Source organism: Phalaenopsis equestris, unplaced genomic scaffold, assembly GCF_001263595.1.
Source record: "Phalaenopsis equestris unplaced genomic scaffold, ASM126359v1 Scaffold000400, whole genome shotgun sequence".
In the NCBI taxonomy this organism is placed as follows: domain Eukaryota; kingdom Viridiplantae; phylum Streptophyta; class Magnoliopsida; order Asparagales; family Orchidaceae; genus Phalaenopsis; species Phalaenopsis equestris.
This window is the reverse complement of record NW_018164842.1, coordinates 350,689-369,069: the sequence shown is the minus strand read 5'-3', so window position 1 is coordinate 369,069 and position 18,381 is coordinate 350,689. Positions and strand designations below refer to the sequence as shown.

The 18,381-nt window shown below is 31.6% G+C and overlaps 1 protein-coding gene across 1 annotated transcript in view; it reads left to right on the top strand.

The window, feature by feature from the left end:
• Nucleotides 1–15,438, top strand: part of LOC110026773 (RING-H2 finger protein ATL57-like) — a 17,798-nt gene extending 2,360 nt beyond the window's left edge. The window contains exon 2 of the mRNA XM_020727884.1: nt 15,142–15,438. Within this exon, the coding sequence (XP_020583543.1) occupies nt 15,142–15,438 (297 nt within the window). The remainder of the gene's footprint in view (nt 1–15,141) is intronic.
• The last annotated feature ends 2,943 nt before the right edge of the window (nt 15,439–18,381 follow it).

Sequence of the window (18,381 nt, the reverse complement as noted above, 5' to 3'; positions counted from 1 at the left end):
ATAATGGAAGCTGGAGAAGTTGAAGTCATTGGAGTTTTCTCTAAGAGATCGTTTGTATAAATTTGATTATCCTTTTTAAGAATTAGGAGTCAACAACCTATAAATTATAGTATAATATTGGTGTGTATAGCAAGCTTTAGACATGTCGATGATCAAATGCATCAAAATTGTTGATCATGCTAGCCGAAGAGGTAATTGTCGTGACCTAGCTAAATATTAGTCGATATTTAGACCATTATGGATCTTTCAAGATAATTGTTCTGACGATGCCTTAGGAGTAAAAATCGAAGTGTGGACTATATGTAGAGGTTTGAATTTACTTGCAAAATTTCTCATACATCTTGGAGGCCCTAGATGTATATAAGAATGTTGAATGGAAGAATTTTCTTGGCTGCAAGTGTATCTAAGATGTTAACACGATCATCTTTTCTACGTTAAAGTTGGGGTTGCCCTCCAATCTTAATTTGTTATTGAATTGATAGATGATAAAATATATGTGTTTTTCTATCACAACTATGCCTAGACTTTTGTCCTACTAGTGTTCTAAATAAAGCTATTACTAGTCTTGACCTACTTCTAGATTGAATGACCCATTAGATGACAAGGTGACTACCATATTGCAATCATGCTCAAGAAGTTGATATGAATTATATTTTAAGGTTGTAGCAAGTATTGCTACCCAATCAAAAATTATTTCTAATTGACAATGTCAAACTTTTCCATGCAAATAACTATTAGTAATAAAGTGAGAGATTAATATCATAACTTTATTTGAATATTTAATACTCAAATAAAATAAGAGTTGTAAGAGGAGAAACTTAAGATTTTTACGTTAAAAACTCGAAAGAAAAAAAATCAAAGGGTTTGACTTAATTGAAATGAGTCAAAGGTTGCAAATGTTGTCATTTTCCATAATCAAGGGATTGATACATTATAGTAGGAATGAATCATATAAACAAATTTATAATGGAAGCATGAGAAGTTTGGAGTCATCGGACTTATTTGGCCTTCAATTATATTAAGGGTGAGCCTCATTGGGGTTAAATTGGATTTAATTGAAGTTTTTTTAGTACTATGTATGCAAAAGCCCCTGAGAAATTTTATTTCAAGATGGAATTCAGCTCAAGACCATGGATATGAGAGCTCACCCTGCCCTGAAATATAGTATATATATATATATATATATATATATATATAGATTTCACCCACTCTTGTGATTTATTATATATATATATATGGAGTTCAACCACTCATTTGAATTATAGGCTGAATGGTTCAAATAATTTACTTAATTCTAAATTTAAAGTCACCAAGGATGAAGTTGTTAGAGAGTTGAGACACTTATCACTAGTTTTAATTTAAGGAAAATTTACATACATACCACACAATTCTTATATATTTACATATCTAACCCCAATATTTGATTTTAACACTTATAACACTTTTGCAAAGATAATAATAGTAGTATTTTCTTATGTGATGTTAAATATATGAGCGCCATACATGTAAATATAAATGTTTAGGTATTAGGTACGGAAACATACAAGAATTGTGTAGTGAATGTAAACTCCACTTGAATTAATTAGGTTAAAATTGTTGGTTGTCAGAAAAAATCTTGTGCATGTGGATAAGTAATGGCTATTCTTTTAAGAATTTTATGCATTTAAATTAGAAAAGGAAAAAAAGAAAAAAAAAAACATAGTTTTCACATGAAAGCTATTTATTTATTTATTACATGGAAGCTAAATTGGCTAAGCAATCAATCCAAGAACAGTAATCTAATGAGGTGCATAACCAAGAACTTTGCAGAAACATCCAGATCTGTCTCCCGAAGCATTATAATCAATTCGATACAATAACATTTAATAGTTAATCGGTACTATGTTTCTCTTTCAAGACAAAAAAAAGAGCAATTGCATACATAACACACAATTTTATGTATGTTTATATCTAACATTTAAATTTTATCTTTTATATTTATATCACTCAAATCTTTCATATCACATTAAAAATATCACCATTTTAATTTAAAATAAATAAAATTCAATAAATAATAATAATAAAGAATTATAATTGGAAGAAAGAAGAGAAGTTGTAAACTTGCCTTGGCTGTATATCCTGAAGGAGAAAGGTTGAAGCTCCAAAATTGAGAAGACAGGAAAGGGGAATGTATATGTGTAGGTATATATGTTCCGGAGGTTGCGTGCAAATTATTGGATCTCCTTTGTTAATGCCGTAAACAAAGAAGTCCGGCGATTCTTCTCTATTTTTCCCATTTGCCGTTTCGACATATGTGCCGTCGAAAATTTGTAGGGTTTCTGCGCCGTAGAGAACATGGCATGTGAACGGCTTTGCCACCACATTGTCTATATTAAGCCGGAGGGAACGAGGGGATTCGTAAAAATATATACATTTGTTTATATTTTGTTTATGGGAGATGTTCAAGATCATTAATGTGCTTGAAGGGTAAAATTTGACATGATGCATTGTAAGAAATTCAGTAAATATTAATTTTTTTTAAAAAAAAAATTAAATGATCTCTAAATCATGAGAAGTTGTTGCCAAAATGATTGTCATGGTATGGAGATATCTCTAATTTTAAAGTTGTTTAATTTGGGTGACTCAAATGACCGAAATTAGGCGAACTAAGGCAAATAAATTTTGCTATTTGTGACCATTGTGAATCAAGCTAGACATTAACAGTCATCATTATCATTATCACTGTCAGTAGCGATGGGTGCTGCCCGAAATTGATGTGAAGCAATCGGTAAATCATAATAGTATATGGGAGATGTTCAAGATCATTAATGTAATTGAAGGGTAAAATTTGACATGATGCATTGAAAGAAATTCAGTAAATATTAATTTTTTTTTAAAAAAAAATTAAATGATCTCTAAATCATGAGAAGTTGTTGCCAAAATGATTGTCATGGTATGGAGATATCTCTAATTTTAAAGTTGTTTAATTTGGGTGACTCAAATGACCGAAATTAGGCGAACTAAGGCAAATAAATTTTGCTAGTTGTGACCAATGTGAATCAAGCTTGACATTAACAGTCATCATTATCATTATCGTTGTCTGTAGCGATGGGTGCTGCCCGTAATTGATGTGAAGCAATCGGTAAATCATAATAGTATATATATTGATTAAGTAATATATGAATTATGAGTCTGTGTATCGATCATACGAGAAAAGTTGTCAAATCCTTTTAACATGCGAAGGTTTAGTTTATTAAACCCTGGAATATAGTTTGAAGTGTCAGATATGCGAATGTTAAAAATTTTAAAATTCTTAAAGACAAAAAACAAAACTAACTTTTGTTAAAGTTTCTCAGAGATGAAAGATTTCTAGTTTTGTAACACTGATCTAGTGATTTCTCGATGTTTATCATATGAAATCTCACATTATTGCTAACAACCATGGTTCAATTTATCATTAGTTTATGTCTAGATCATAAGAAGTATTGAAACCATATTGCAATTAGAGGGGTTTAACCATGATGAGTTTCATATGAATAATCTAGTCCCTTATTTAGGTTGCAATTTCATAATTGCAATATCTCTATTTCATTAGACTATTGTGTGTCAATCTGCTTGTTCTTCTAGGCAATAATTATAACTCCTGGATCACAAAGAATTTTAACATTCTTCCGGGTCAGATTAGAAGTAAATTAAGGCCGAAAATTTAACGCAACAATATATGAAATCCAAACACATAAAAGTCTTATAGGGAATGAAATCCATAAGATATAATATTGAGAGAACCATATGCCTTACATTATAAGAATATGGGGATAAAATTAACTACCATGCAGGAGAAATGAAAGCACGAAAATTATTATTATTGGCAAGAAAAAAAAATAATACAAGAAGTATAAAAACTCAAATTCGAGCCAAACGGTCCTTGCAATACTCAAGTATAGAACTTCCTCATACAACTGCACTATATCTCTTCTCACCCCCTTTCCAAATTTTAACAGAAAAATATGAAAGAGGAAAAGAACAAGAAAAACTCTTAAGAAAACCCTTTGGAGAAACCCTAAAATCGTAAAGACTCTCTTCAACCCTAAAGGCAAAGTCCCCAGGGCCAAAAGTAAAAGTTAGGTCTTCAATGCATCTCTTTATATAGCCAAGGCTCCAAATCGCTTTGAAACTGTGCCAATTTGATCAAACCACAAATCTGATGTCAGTTAGTGAAATTATGTCAAAGTCGATGTACTAACTCCACCTTGAAGCATGTTTATGTTGAAGGGATGCATAATTACATTTCCTCCTATTCTCTTCCTTCACCCTATCCGGCAAAAGACCCGACATAATTACAATAAGGTCGGTGTACGTAGTAGCACCATTCCTTTAAATTGTGCAACTTTGTGCTTTGGATTTGTGAAGCGCACGGGATACCCGAAACAAGCAAAATATATTAAATATATCCTTCACAAGTCTAAAAATATGATAAATAGGAATTAAAGAAGCTCCAATTTAATATCCCGAGCATGCTGAACTAATCATATTAGAAAGGAAGGGAGAGAAAACTTAATAAAATTGCAATTAAAGGAGTTTGGCTCATTATACATTTTGTGTCTGCATTTCGGTGTTATCTATATATCTTTTATCTGGATGATGTACAAAAGTATGACTTAAGGACTTGAGCTAATTTCTCTCTTTGAGCCATATTTATTTTGCATTGGTCTAAATTTATAATTGATTCATATCGATTTATCAACATCGTGGTTCGACCATAGGAAGGCTTGACTTCTTTGACCACAGTAAGATAAATCTTTAATGTTTGTTGAGAGCATTTTAAGTAGGTTGGACCAATTATAACCATGGTTGAATGAGCATAGATATTGGGTCAAAGCATAGGAAATTGAATCTTACCCATATAAGAACCTTTGTAGTTTTTACTCTAAAAGATAAACATGAACTTCTTCTGCAACAAACGACATCACGCTTGTCAGAATCACGACATTTCCTACTTGGTCATGACTATAGACTAAGCTCAGTCTATCTATTTGATTCTATTTTTCCATTAATTTTTATATCTAAACCGTCAAAATGATTAATTATTCTATATTCTTGTTGAATAGAGTTCTATATTCATCCTAATTGCTAACTTAGGTTTAATTTTTTATTGTTAAATTTTAGTGTAAATTGAGATGACTACATATTGTTGATTGACCAACTCACTCTACTATGAAGTTTTTATACACAAATTTCAAAAAAGGGCGCCTTCACACGTGTATTTCAAACATAAGAAACCTTCAAGGCTTTAATTTAATTTTTATTGTTAAATACAGCATTAGTAGGATTAATTTTTATAGACTAAATAGTGCTTCGGTTGGCCTGCCTATTACCTACAACATGGCCCACCACCAATGACTTCTTTTTCTTTTTATTTTAAAATAAAACTACAATATAGTTCTGCGGCCCGGCCCTTTAGATCATTCTTTATTTTATTTTTTCTTTTAATTTATTTTATTTATAATTATAAATCAAATAAAATATATTGATATGCCATAACATATTTAATTATATTTAAAAACATCAAAATATTTTTTTAATATTTTAATTTTTTTTAGAAATAAATTAAATTATATTTAATTATATTTAAAACCATCAAAATATTTTTTTAATATTTTAATTTTTTTAGAAATAAATTAAATTATTTTAAAAAAAAATAAACATATAAAAAAATTATATATTAAACAAGCATAATTTTTTTAAGAAAAAATTGAAGATGATCTCAAACCCTAAAATTTCTATCTCATAATTTTTCCATTATCCGGCAAATAATATTTTTTCCCAATATATTTTATAATTATTTAACATATTTTTTAACTTTTAATCATGAGATAAGTCCAGTTTTCTCTGAAGCCTTAAGGTCATAAAACTCCAAATCTTTAAGTTAGTTTAGTAGAACTAGCAAGGATGTGAGGAAACAACTGCAAGTGAACTATACTGTTACAGTGAGCTCCTGATTTGATATTCTTCTCTTAATTGTCTTTTTTTAACTGCTCCCAACTACATATTAGACAACCGTGTCAGTGGTCGTGGTGCATTATTTTCTATACCCCACAAGGATTATTACTGATTGTTTTCTGTTTCTAATGTTATGCTTCTGGTACTCAAACTTCTTCATTTTGTTAGAAGATTAGTCACATGAGTTCTTAATGCTGAGAGCTCCATCACAACTACCATGCAAAGCTGATTTTAATGCTGGTCTTCCCCTTTTTTTTTTCTTGTTATATTTTTTTATTGTACATTCAAAAGTGAATTTTCAAAGCTATGGAGGAAGCTCATATGCTAAGAGGGAGAAGGCATTTTTATCATGAATCTGAACTCTGTTTTTTATTTACTTTTCATACTCACCGATAACATCCATTGAAGTGGTGATCTTAAGAACTATCTTTTAAGAAGATTTGGTGAGCTCCTTCATCGAGCTCATCTAAATTCAGTGAGCTTCTCTATTGAGCTCGAACATACTAGCCAAGTCTGTTTGTTGAGCTCACCTGCACTTCCCATGCTTCGTCATCGAGTTCATTTACCGGTCATTTGAGATTGACAACATGTTAGAAGGAGACTCTGACCCATCACTATCCATGCTTAGTTATGCCATCTTTTCAGCGACGATCTCAATAGGCTACAAGGCCAATAATGTATTTTTTATTTTTTATTTTTTATTTTTGGTTTCTGTAGCATTGGGGCAAGAATACCTTATGAGAGGTACAAATGAGGCAAAAGGAAATGTAGAGAAAGGGACCTGAAACACTATCTCTCTTCATCTCCTCTATTCATCTCAGAGGGACTCTTGGGATTGTATAAAATGCTTTTTTTTTTTTTCAGAGGGACTCTTGGGGATTGTATAAATTGCTTTTTTTTTTTTTCCTTTTTCTTTCTTTTTTTCTGTTTTTTTGTAAGGGGGTCTGAATAAACGTAGCCATTCGTTGGAATTGACAGACCCTTAACAGCTTGAAAACTTCTATAGCGAGAGTAAATCAATTGTACTTTGATAATAGCTATCAATCTTTCTTAAAAAGGAAATTTTCAGTATCATTATATACAGCGCATGCACTAAGAGCTTTTTTTTTTCTCTTTTTAATTTGTAGCCTTTATAGATTTTCTACATTTTAAGTGCAGGTGTGCTTTTATGAAATGTACAATTTATGTAAGCTCTATGATTCATCGATAATATATGAGTTGCTGCTTCATGAACGACTTTTTCCACTTTCAGGTAGGAAGCTCATTTTGGTAAACTAAAACATCCGACCTCTGAGTTACTCTCCAAAGTTGAAAAATTAAATGAATTAGAAGAGAGAATTTTATAGCCTCTAATTTCTTCCAATGGTGCAAATCTGATATTCAGTTGTGAATATCATGAAATAGTTAGAACACCTACTTCAAATTTTATAGTCTAACATTTAACAGAGAGAGCTATGGATTTGGTGACTTAAGGCTTTTGACAAATCCCTAAGCTAGTCTGTTAAGATTTGCTTAAGTACTGATGATTTGAGTGATATAATCTGGCATTTCTTCATGTAACAGATAATTTTGTTGATTGAACTCTTAATCTCTTTGTTGTGACGAGATCTAAATATGTTAGTTGATGTGGTATATATATAAATTAAACATGAGAACGATCTTTGAAGCGAAAAATAACGAGAAAAAAATCACATCAAAAAAGAACACAGATTTACGTGGTTCGGCAAATTGCCTACATCTATTGAGTTGCAGAGGATTTTACTACTTGAGGAATTTACATCAGTCGATAACCTCGACTTACAAAATGAATCTCTCACTTCGTTGTTCTCTCTTCTTCTCTCTCCATTTTTCTCTCTCTACACCAAGATACATCGAAGAAGACAAACTTATAAGAGAAATAAAAACAAATTTCTCTTCTGCCACAAGCCACCGAGAAGAAGCCAAGCGAGAACAATCTTCTTCTTCTTTCTTCTTCCTTCACCGCAAGGAACTATTTCTTGCACATTCCTTCCTCTATCCCGAGGAAACCTTCCTCGGTCCTGAGGAAAACGAAAAAAGGACACCGTGACTTCAAAACCCAAGGAGAGTCATCCGAAGCTTTTATCATGAACAGGAAGGAACGAAGGATGCTTCGCTTCGCAACAGAGGAAAGCGGGAGCGGCTGGCGCCTACGGTTTGTGAATCGACGCCAGTCAGGAACGGTCGCGACTGTTTCGTGATCGAAGCGGGAGCGCAGAGCGGGAGATCGTGATGTTTCACGATCGGGTGAGCGGAAGCGGCGGCCGGATTGGGCTCCACTTCTAACACTCGTTTTCTTTTCCCGTACTTGAATCACTATAATCCACACTCCTCTCTAGTAATTTCATTCTGAATAGCTTTGTCTCATCTTTCTTGAATTGCTTCGGGTGCCTATACTTTATTTTGATAATCTCTTCTACGTTTATGCTTTATTTTAAAAATCTATTATTATAGGGATATGAAATTATAATAATAAATAATATTCAATTAAAATTCACCTTATAGTACATAAAAAAAAACTATTAACTAATAATATACAGGAGGAAGTCAGTTTTTATTTTTATTTTTATTAAAGGTAGTAAAATTCTATATCTGTAACTATTTTCCTTTTGATTGTTAATCCCCAAATTTAATTTTACATTTTGCAAAAACACAAGATCTTGAACTTGCAAAATAGACTAACATGGACTAAGAATTTGGAAGTTTAATCGAACATTGAACCAAAAGGAGATGTTTAATAGGAAAAAATATTACATCATGACTCCTGACGTAGAGCTACGTTCGGATTGGAATATTCGATTGCGCTACAGGAATATTTCATCTGCGTTATTTGTAAAAATGATGTGTTATTCGAGTATTATATGGTGTTATTCAATTGTTTTGTGGTGTATTGGAATATTCTATCGAGTTACTTGATTTTGGGTTGAAGTGTTATTGGAATATTCCCCCGCATTACTTGATTTGGAGCTGTGTTATTCCAATAACATAGTGGAAATTGAAATAACACAGGGAATATGTCGAATAACATAGTCTTAAATCAAGTAACGCAGGAGAATATTTTAATAACACCGCAAAATAATCGAATAACATCATATAATACTCGAATAACACATCATTTTAACAAATAACACAGATGAAATATTCTCGTAACACAACCGAATATTCGAATCTGAACGTAGCTCTACGTCAGGAGTCCTGATGTAATATTTTTTCGTTTAATAGAGGGCTAAACAGAGTGACATAATAAATAGTAAAAATATTTTTATAAGATTTGAACACCACAATAATAATTTTTTACACTATTTCCATATACAATACTCTAAATTTAGATTGCTTTCCTTTCCAATATTTGAATATGATTTTAAATAAAAAAAAATGAGACATGATATTTTAATTATTTTTATTTTAAAATTATTATTTATTTATAGCCATCTCACTAAAATAAAAAAAAAATTAATAAATTGATCAACATTAAAACCAAGCAATTCATAAGAAACTGAACTGATTTTTGTTTTGAATGATTTGTATGCAAAAGTGATTTTGGATATGCATTGAATTTGTTATATGATTGGCTGGTTTAATCTTGTTTTTAAAAAGATGACAACGACCTACTAAGCATAATAAAACTATATTAGAGCTATTTAAATATCACACAACAACTAACCTATTTATTATAAAAGTAGGATGATTTTGTGAGACAAAAATTAAAATCACACACTATGTAAATGTTTATACTATTGTTCATGAAATCATTCATAGCATATCTTCTCATTTCTACATGATTTACTATGCTTTGTCTATTTGCGTTTATATTTATTTTAAATTTTAAAAAAAATCAGTATTTGTTTTTTTTTATTATTATTATCTATGAAAAGAATGCCTACAAACTATTTTCATAAAGTAAAAATTCAAAGCACAAATAAATATCTATTGGTATTAATTTATGATAATTTCATTACTCGTCTAATTTATTTGAAATGCTTCTAAAATAGGGGACCTATACATGACACCAAATGAAATATGCATTCATAATGTTATCCTATCATTAAAGTCTTATTTGTTTGTTTTTTATGTTGATACAATAACATGGATAATAGTAAAAGAACTAACTCCATGAAAGCTAACCCAATTAATTACTTAGTCACAATATTTTAAAAAATAATAAGAAAACAAATGGCCTCCAATTAAGCTCACACACCCACCCTCATGATCAATTATTTTAATACTCTTTGGATAGTATCACCAATTTTGGGCTCCAGACATCTACAGTTGGGGAAAAAAAAGAAAGTAACAAAGGAACACAATAGAATTACATCAATGATATATATTAATATCCTTACATCTACAGTTGGAAAAAAAAAGTAACAAAGGAACGCAATAGAATTACATCAATGATATATATTAATATCCTAAATAATTAGAGTTTTTAGTTTATATTACCATAATCAAGAGAAAAAAAGGGCTCGGTGTCAAAATGTAGATAGACAAATTTTAGAGTGAAAAGATGGGGATTGGACTTTATATGAAACTAGAAATTTTCTTCAATCATGAAACAAAAGCGACTCTACACTAACAATAGAGAAAGCACCTTAATTAACAAGATATCTAAGTAAAATCCATCCAAGTATGTTATCCTAAAGCATTTGAATTAATTGCATACATCATCATTCAACCACCTTGCTATTAAGTCCTATAGATCAACCAAAATATTAAAATAAATTCCTTGAAGCCATTAGGCTTCAATATTTTATTGAAAAGGATCAAACTAGCAATTAAGACTCCGTTTGGGGCATCTTATCCGCTGCGGAGACGTTTTGAAAATATCACCTCACAGTTTGAAAACTGTGTTTGAGCAGCTTATCCAAAAACACAGATAATTTTTTACACTAAACGCAGAACACAGATCGCATCCCGCGGTCCGCGTTTTCAGATAAACGGCTTATCTGAATAAGCACAAGCTGGCCCAAACGCACCCTAAATCTAGCATGACAAATCAAGGTGATTTTGATACAGAAGTGATACCCCATATTAAAGGTTATCAAAAAGAAACTCAAAACAATAGTTAAGAGGGAGAAAGAACTATCACAAATATTTATCTAATGTCAAAGCAAAACATCAACAATTGGGGGCTAGTTATGTTTTAATCCTAACCCTTAAGCATTTAGGCAATTTAAAATTTAATAAGGCGTAGCAAATAATTTGATTGTTAATTTTTGATTTATGAATTATATTATCAACGTTAAGGCAAATATTAAATATCAGTACACTCGCAACCAATAAATAAAGCTTACATCTAATATGATGCTCATAATTATAGCAAAATTTTTGAATTACTATAAAGTGGCTCTTACAAGAAATTAATGGGAATAAAAGAGTAATTCTAAAGGTCACATAAAATAAGAGCAGCCAAAAAAGAGATGATAATGGGTTTCATTCTTGTTAAAACATAAAATATATGTGTCATTGTACTAATTCCCCTAACACAAAGATTATTTGTAATTTAAAGCCATTTAAAAATTGTATCTAAGTTATCTAAAGAATAACTCTTTATGACATGCAATTTTTGGTCATTGAGAATGAAAGCCACAATAAATAATCTTTTGGATATCAACCATAGAGAGATCATTTTTTAAATTCAAGACTAACATGTCCCCATCAGAAGGACATCAGTAGCTCTAATGTTTTTGAAGTAAGAAGAATTAAATAGTGAGAAATGGTTGAAAAGGAACCAAAGTATAATAACAATAACATTAATTATTTTAGCAATCATAAAGAAGATAAAAATAAATTTACTTAACTTACAAGAATTTGTCTCAAATAGCCTTCATTTATACAAGATTCATTGAAAAGAGAAAGGTAAGTATCTTTTGAACTATAAAACAATAAATCCATTAACGCTTCTAAGAGGAAAAGAGCACAAGCAATTTTTAAAAGTGAGACATATTTATAGGTCAATGATTACAAATTAACCTACCTAAAGTATTCCACCACTAAGTTTAATGGTTGGGATTTTTTGCAAGTAGTGTTTTGGAAAGTGAGAGATCTTAGGAAGCTCAAAGAAGCTTTCAATTTTGGCATTTTAGTTTGAATTCAAGAAAGCAATATGAAGATTATTAAAGGTTCAATTATTATAGAATAACATAAATACTCGATTATTGATCTTTTATAACATTTTTTGGTAAAGATAAAGATCTAAAACAATAAAAATTGTTGCTCTAAATAGAAAACCTAGTAAGTATATGCAAACCATTCTGATGGACTATGCTTTCAACCAACATGCCACTCATTAGTTTTTATTTCAAACAAAATTTGAAAATCCATAACCATGATTCTAGATGTTGAGAGAGAAATCGTTAAACCTTCTACTAAATAAATAATAGTGAGCAAACATAAAATAATAGAACATGAAATGTGTGGAGATGACCGGGAATAATTTGCTCATGCCTCATACCTTTATTTCGGATTTATTTATGTGTTGTATAGTTTTATGATCAATTATGTATGTGGAGCTCGACCATCATTTTTCTTTTTTGGGATTGTAAACGACCCAGCGGCACCCGACCGCTTATTATCTTATATTGAGTATTACTTTTACTACATTTTGCATGTGTTGACTCTTCTTATACATGTGATTTGTTTGGATATGATCATAATTAGGTTTTTTAAGTTAAAATCTTTGTTATAAAAGCTATTGTTAAAGATTAATCTGAATAAAATTTAGAACTAAAATATTCAAGATTTTAAAATGTATTTTTTTTTCCTCTTTTTAATTTCTTGCATGGCCTTCAATTAAATTTTAAAATGATGATAAAATGCATGAATATATCCCCCTTGCATACTATTCGGGACTCCCCAATTATGATGCTTAGATCACTTCATACATGTTGCATACACTACAAGAATTTAGTTTATCATTGAAGGTCAAATATCATCGGTAATAAAAAATGTAGATAATATATTTACCAATGACTAAATTGACATAACAAAAATGCTTGTCTGAAATGAAATTACTGGTGGATTATTTAGCGATGGTTTACATTAACTGACAGGTATCCAACGTACCATAACTTCTGCTAGACATCCAAAAAATATGTCATGTTTGATCGTAGCTTGACCGTTAGTTACATAACTAACACATATAACCATAGAAAAAGTTGTGCACATCTGTCAGAAAAGTGTCATGGTTCTATTGGTAAAATATCGCCCAACTGTTGGTTAACAATGTGAATTTATTGGCAGTTTTGTTTGTAGTAAAAGTGCAACACTTTATCTAGACTTTGCTTGTTCGATAGACCATTTAAGAAGTATCGGCATATAAGTCGTTGAAAACCTGTATCATCAGAAAAAAAAAATTTAAAGCCCTCATTGAACACTACTATCTGCACACCTACAATCGTAGCAATGCAATCAAAGCATAACATAACACAGTAACAAAAGTAATTAACACATAAATCATATACACAAAAAAAAATAATTGTATTAAATGAAACAAAGTATACGACGGTACAATAAAAATAATGTTTTCTAACAATAAAGTTTTTAACATACAAACAAACAAAAAATAAAATAACCCCCTACTCATCATCCTCCCCTGTTCTTTCCTCATCATCATCATCCTCACCCTAATCATCATTGGCTTCTTACTTTCTATAGTGCATCTCCTCTTCTTGTGCAATGGAAGTAGATGCACCAGATGTGCAAGATGATGGGTAGGTATCATAGGTTTGTGCCTTAGATCCCAACCCATAGGCCCTACCCTTCTTCCCACTGGCAACCTCCCTTCAAATGTCATTCACTTGTACTTCTCTTCAATAGTTATGCTTTAGTTATCATAACACTCTCTTTTTTTTTTTCTTTGCATATAAAGAATAAGGTTCTATTTTCACTTTCTCTTTTTTTCTTTGCATATAAAGAATAAGGTTCTATTTATAATTCTTTAGAGATACATTTTAGTAAATTTAATCAAAATCTCAAAAAGCTCTTGGACATGTCATAATTATTCATTCAATCACAATTCATTTTTTTCAAAATTTAAGTCATTCATAACCTCAAAATTAAATAAGCTTGAGCTCATTGGACTCCTTTCATTGTGCCACTCAATTAATTTGATTATAAGACGTCAACTCTAGAGATTATTATACCATTTAATTAATTTACCAAATTATTTAATTACACTTCAAGTATTTGATTTAGGCTTATTTGACCTCTGATTGAATTACTTTCAATGATATTGGGTTATATAATCAAGATGTTCAATTTAACTGTTATTTTGTTGAAATTATAAGTTGGATGATTCTGAATTTAAATAGTAAAAAATTTTACCCAAAATGCATCGAGATTTATATCTAATCGCCTAAATTTTTTTATGACACATTAGGAATAGTAATGAATTATTATCTTATGTTACATCAAAAAAATTTTCTTACCAAATATCATTATTTAATTTCTAGTTTTAAAAAACTCATCTTATAATTTGAAGTAATTATCCTGGTTTATTGGAGTAATTCCTTATAATCATTCATCCAAAATTTTAATATTGGTCACATAACTAATAAAAAGTAAAACATTATACTTGTGATTTTATTATTGATTACATGCTAAATTCTTATCTATTTAAACTCCAAATGAGTAAAGCATTATCTATTAAAACTCCAAATGAGTAAAGCATTGTGTCTTGTGAAGAAAAGGACAACGGGCACTGCATAAATTACATTGGGCCAAGGAGTAATAATCTTAAATATCACTTATTAGTCCTTAGCAATGAATTTAATGTTGGTCTAACAATCTAGAAAAACTCTCCATACATTCCTTACAGTGGTAACTAGTAAAAAAAGAAATATATAACGCCACCAGTCCCATGGCCGCCCACTTCTTCTCCCCTCCCTCTCCCCCTCTCCCCCTCTCCCTCTCCTCTGCAGATCGATTACAATGCGAAAACTTCTCTCATCCTCACTTATCTCCATGCTATTTGTCCCCTGCTTCTCCCCTCTCCTTCTCCTCCTAAAATCACTTCTCCGAATCCTTCACTTCCAAGCAACAACATCAACACTCACACAATCACTGAATCCCACCTCCTTAAAAACATATCTCACTGTCTGCAACAAAGTCACCTCCTTTCCTGACACAAATGTTGCCATTTTTCAGTACAAACGAGTTCATGACGAGCAATTACTCTGTATTTTCTGCTTATCAGAAATCGGAGAAGGCGAACAAGTCAGAAAACTAAACTGCAGCCATCTGTTTCATAGAAGTTGCTTTGATAAATGGCTCGAATATCGAAGAACAAGTTGTCCTCTGTGCCGATGTTCTCTGATTCTGCTCGAGGCGAAGACAGAGCAGCATGATGAGGAGATTGAAGATGAAGAAGTTGAGGATTCTGCTACTCCTCTTCTAGCTTTTGTGCAGAGAGAATGGTGGGGAGTTGTTCATCCTAGTGGTTGAATCGAAGACTTTTTCTTTTTTGTTTAGATTGTAGATCAGGATCTACATTATTGTATGAAGTATGAGAGGATGTATTGATGACTTGGTTAATACTTTCAGTTTGCAGCTCCTCTTTCATGTGAGAAAAATAAAGATTGAGGGGCCTTCATGTTTACTTTATTAGATAATGAGTTGAGCCTTTTTAATGTGGTCTTGTCGTCTTCATCTAGCAGCAGGACCACCATATTAATTTCTGAGAGGTGGAGCTGTAAGGAGCAAAGGCGTTGCTTATGTTGTGCTGTCTCTTTGGAGCATCTTTATATAATTATATGTGACCATGTTATTTATATATATATTTTTTTATTTTTATTATTGCTTGAGCTTAGTTATAATACAACAATGTAAAACATTTGCACGGGGAAAGTTTGTTCTAAATAGGCTATCAGCACAGTATTTGACCACTAAAAGCCAGAGAAAGTAATAATAATAAAAGGGCCTTTATATTTTATATTTATGCCACTGGGATCTTGTTTATTACATAAAAAATATTATTATTTTAATTATTAAAAAATAAAATACATATTTTGATGCATAAATAAGATGATATATAAAATTAAGCGTTAGATGTATAAATAAAACAATATTGAGTGGTGTGTACGTAAATCTTCCTAAATAAAAATAAATGGAGTAAAATTAATAGCGATGATTTGAGAAGGGAAAAATTTGGCGCGTTTGGGTAACTGCTCATCCAAAAAAAAAAAGAAAAATAATAATGTTATATTTTATCTATAAAATATTTTTTTTAAAAAATAATTGTTAGATGTCGGCGGAAGAATAATAAATTGAGTATACGAAAATCCAACACGCATATACAGACAATAGAGAAGTAATATGACGAGACATCATGATGTTTACGTGGAAAATCCTTGATACAGAAAAAATTATGGGGTCTAAACTAGTAGAAGTAAACTGTTAGTACACTTGTACATCATTCTTCTGAATTAAAAAAGATGGGATTGCAGAAGTATTATGAATGCAAAATATATGTGCAGAATTTTTATTACATATTTTAATTAAAATTATTAAAACTCACCTTTAGGGCTTTCAAAACGGCTCGTTGTTCACGAATAGCTCGTGTTCCATTTATTCGGTAAGCAAAGGAACCAAACATGAACAATTTTATTGCATTCTATATATAAACAAGTCGAACATAAACAAAATTTTTTTTTGTTCATGCTCAGCTCGATTTGGCTCAAAATAATTAAATTATAACATGTCAGCGGAAGAATAATAAATTGAGCATACGAAAATCCAACACGCATATACAGATAATAGAGAAGTAATATGACGAGACATCATGATTTTTACGTGGAAAATCCTTGATACGGAAAAAATTATGGGGTCCAAACTAGTCGAAGTAAACTGTTAGTACACGTGTACATCATTCTTCTGAATTAAGAAAGATGGGATTGCAGAAGTATTATGAATGCAAAATATATGTGCAGAATTTTTATTACATGTTTTAATTAAAATTATTAAAACTCACCTTTAGGGCTTTCAAAACGGCTCGTTGTTCACGAATAGCTCGTGTTCCATTCGTTCGGTAAGCAAAGGAACCAAACACAAACAATTTTATTGCATTCTATATATAAACAAGCCGAACATAAACAAAGTTTTTTTTGTTCATGCTCAGCTCGATTTGACTCGAAATAATTAAATTATTTACATATATTTATTTATATAATTAATGAGTATTATTTTGAATAAAATAATAAATATATATTTAACTCTATTTAAATGGATGTTTTAATATAAATAATAAGATTTAAATCTCGCCTTCACATTTAACATCCTACAATTGTGTGATTAGGGCTATCAAAAGAGCTTGTCGTTTGCAAAAGACTCATGTTCGGCTCATTAAACATACGAGTGGAACACAAACAATTTTTTTGTTCTCGATATATAAATGAGTTGAGAATAAATAGTGATATTTTTTAACGAGTCGAGCACGATTTGAGCCTGAGCTCGCTCAAGCTCGGCTCGTTTACACCAAATAGTGATATTTTTTAACGAGTCGAGCACGAACTGAGCCTGGGCTCGCTCAAGCTCGGCTCGTTTACACCCCTACACCTTATAACCTTACCTTTGATCTAGCTCGTCGATCGATTCCTAACCACACGAGAAGAAACTCCCACTACATGTGAAGGCAGCATGACCTCCGCACCAGAGCCGTCGATGCCTCTTCCTTTCACTGCTCATCTTCTCCTTCTGCTTCAGCGCCATCCTTCCTCACACTTCTTCCTCATAGCATCTTCCTCTGTGCTCGCACATCACGCGAGCTTCTTCTCTCTCGTCTTTCTTCGATCGGCAAAGACACCATTCGCATAGTCAATCGACTTTCAGGTAAGTCATTCTCACCTTCATCTTTCTCAGGCGTGTCCTTTTATAAGGTGAAAGTAACCTTGAGTTTCCTTACTCTTTGCTTTATCCCCTCCTCATCTTCCCAATTATTTAATTCCTCTCGCTCCTTTCTCTTTCCGACTCCTCACTTGCTCTCTTCCTCATTTCTTCTTCGTGGGTTAATTGAAATGGGACTTCGCACTGAAGAAAGTTATTGTATCCTAAGTAAGGTGGTTGAAAGTCATTGTCTTTGGGAGTTATCGTTGAATCTTCAATATGACATTATTTATTATCTCGTATTAAGGGTATGTTGTAACACTACATTCAGGCTGTGTGGTTACACCATATTCGAGGTGTATCACTACATCGTTTTCAATGTGTGTTATTACACCACAACGTACGTTGTGACTCCGCACAGTGCTTTGTTGCAACGTGCATCGTTACTCCAGAATGTCCACCAAGGGTAAAGAGAAGGGGGTGATAGATGGGGGTCGACGATGGCTGATGAGCGATGATCGAAAGGGATCGACAGTTGCGGGAGCATGAACAGTTCGTAGGGTCTTT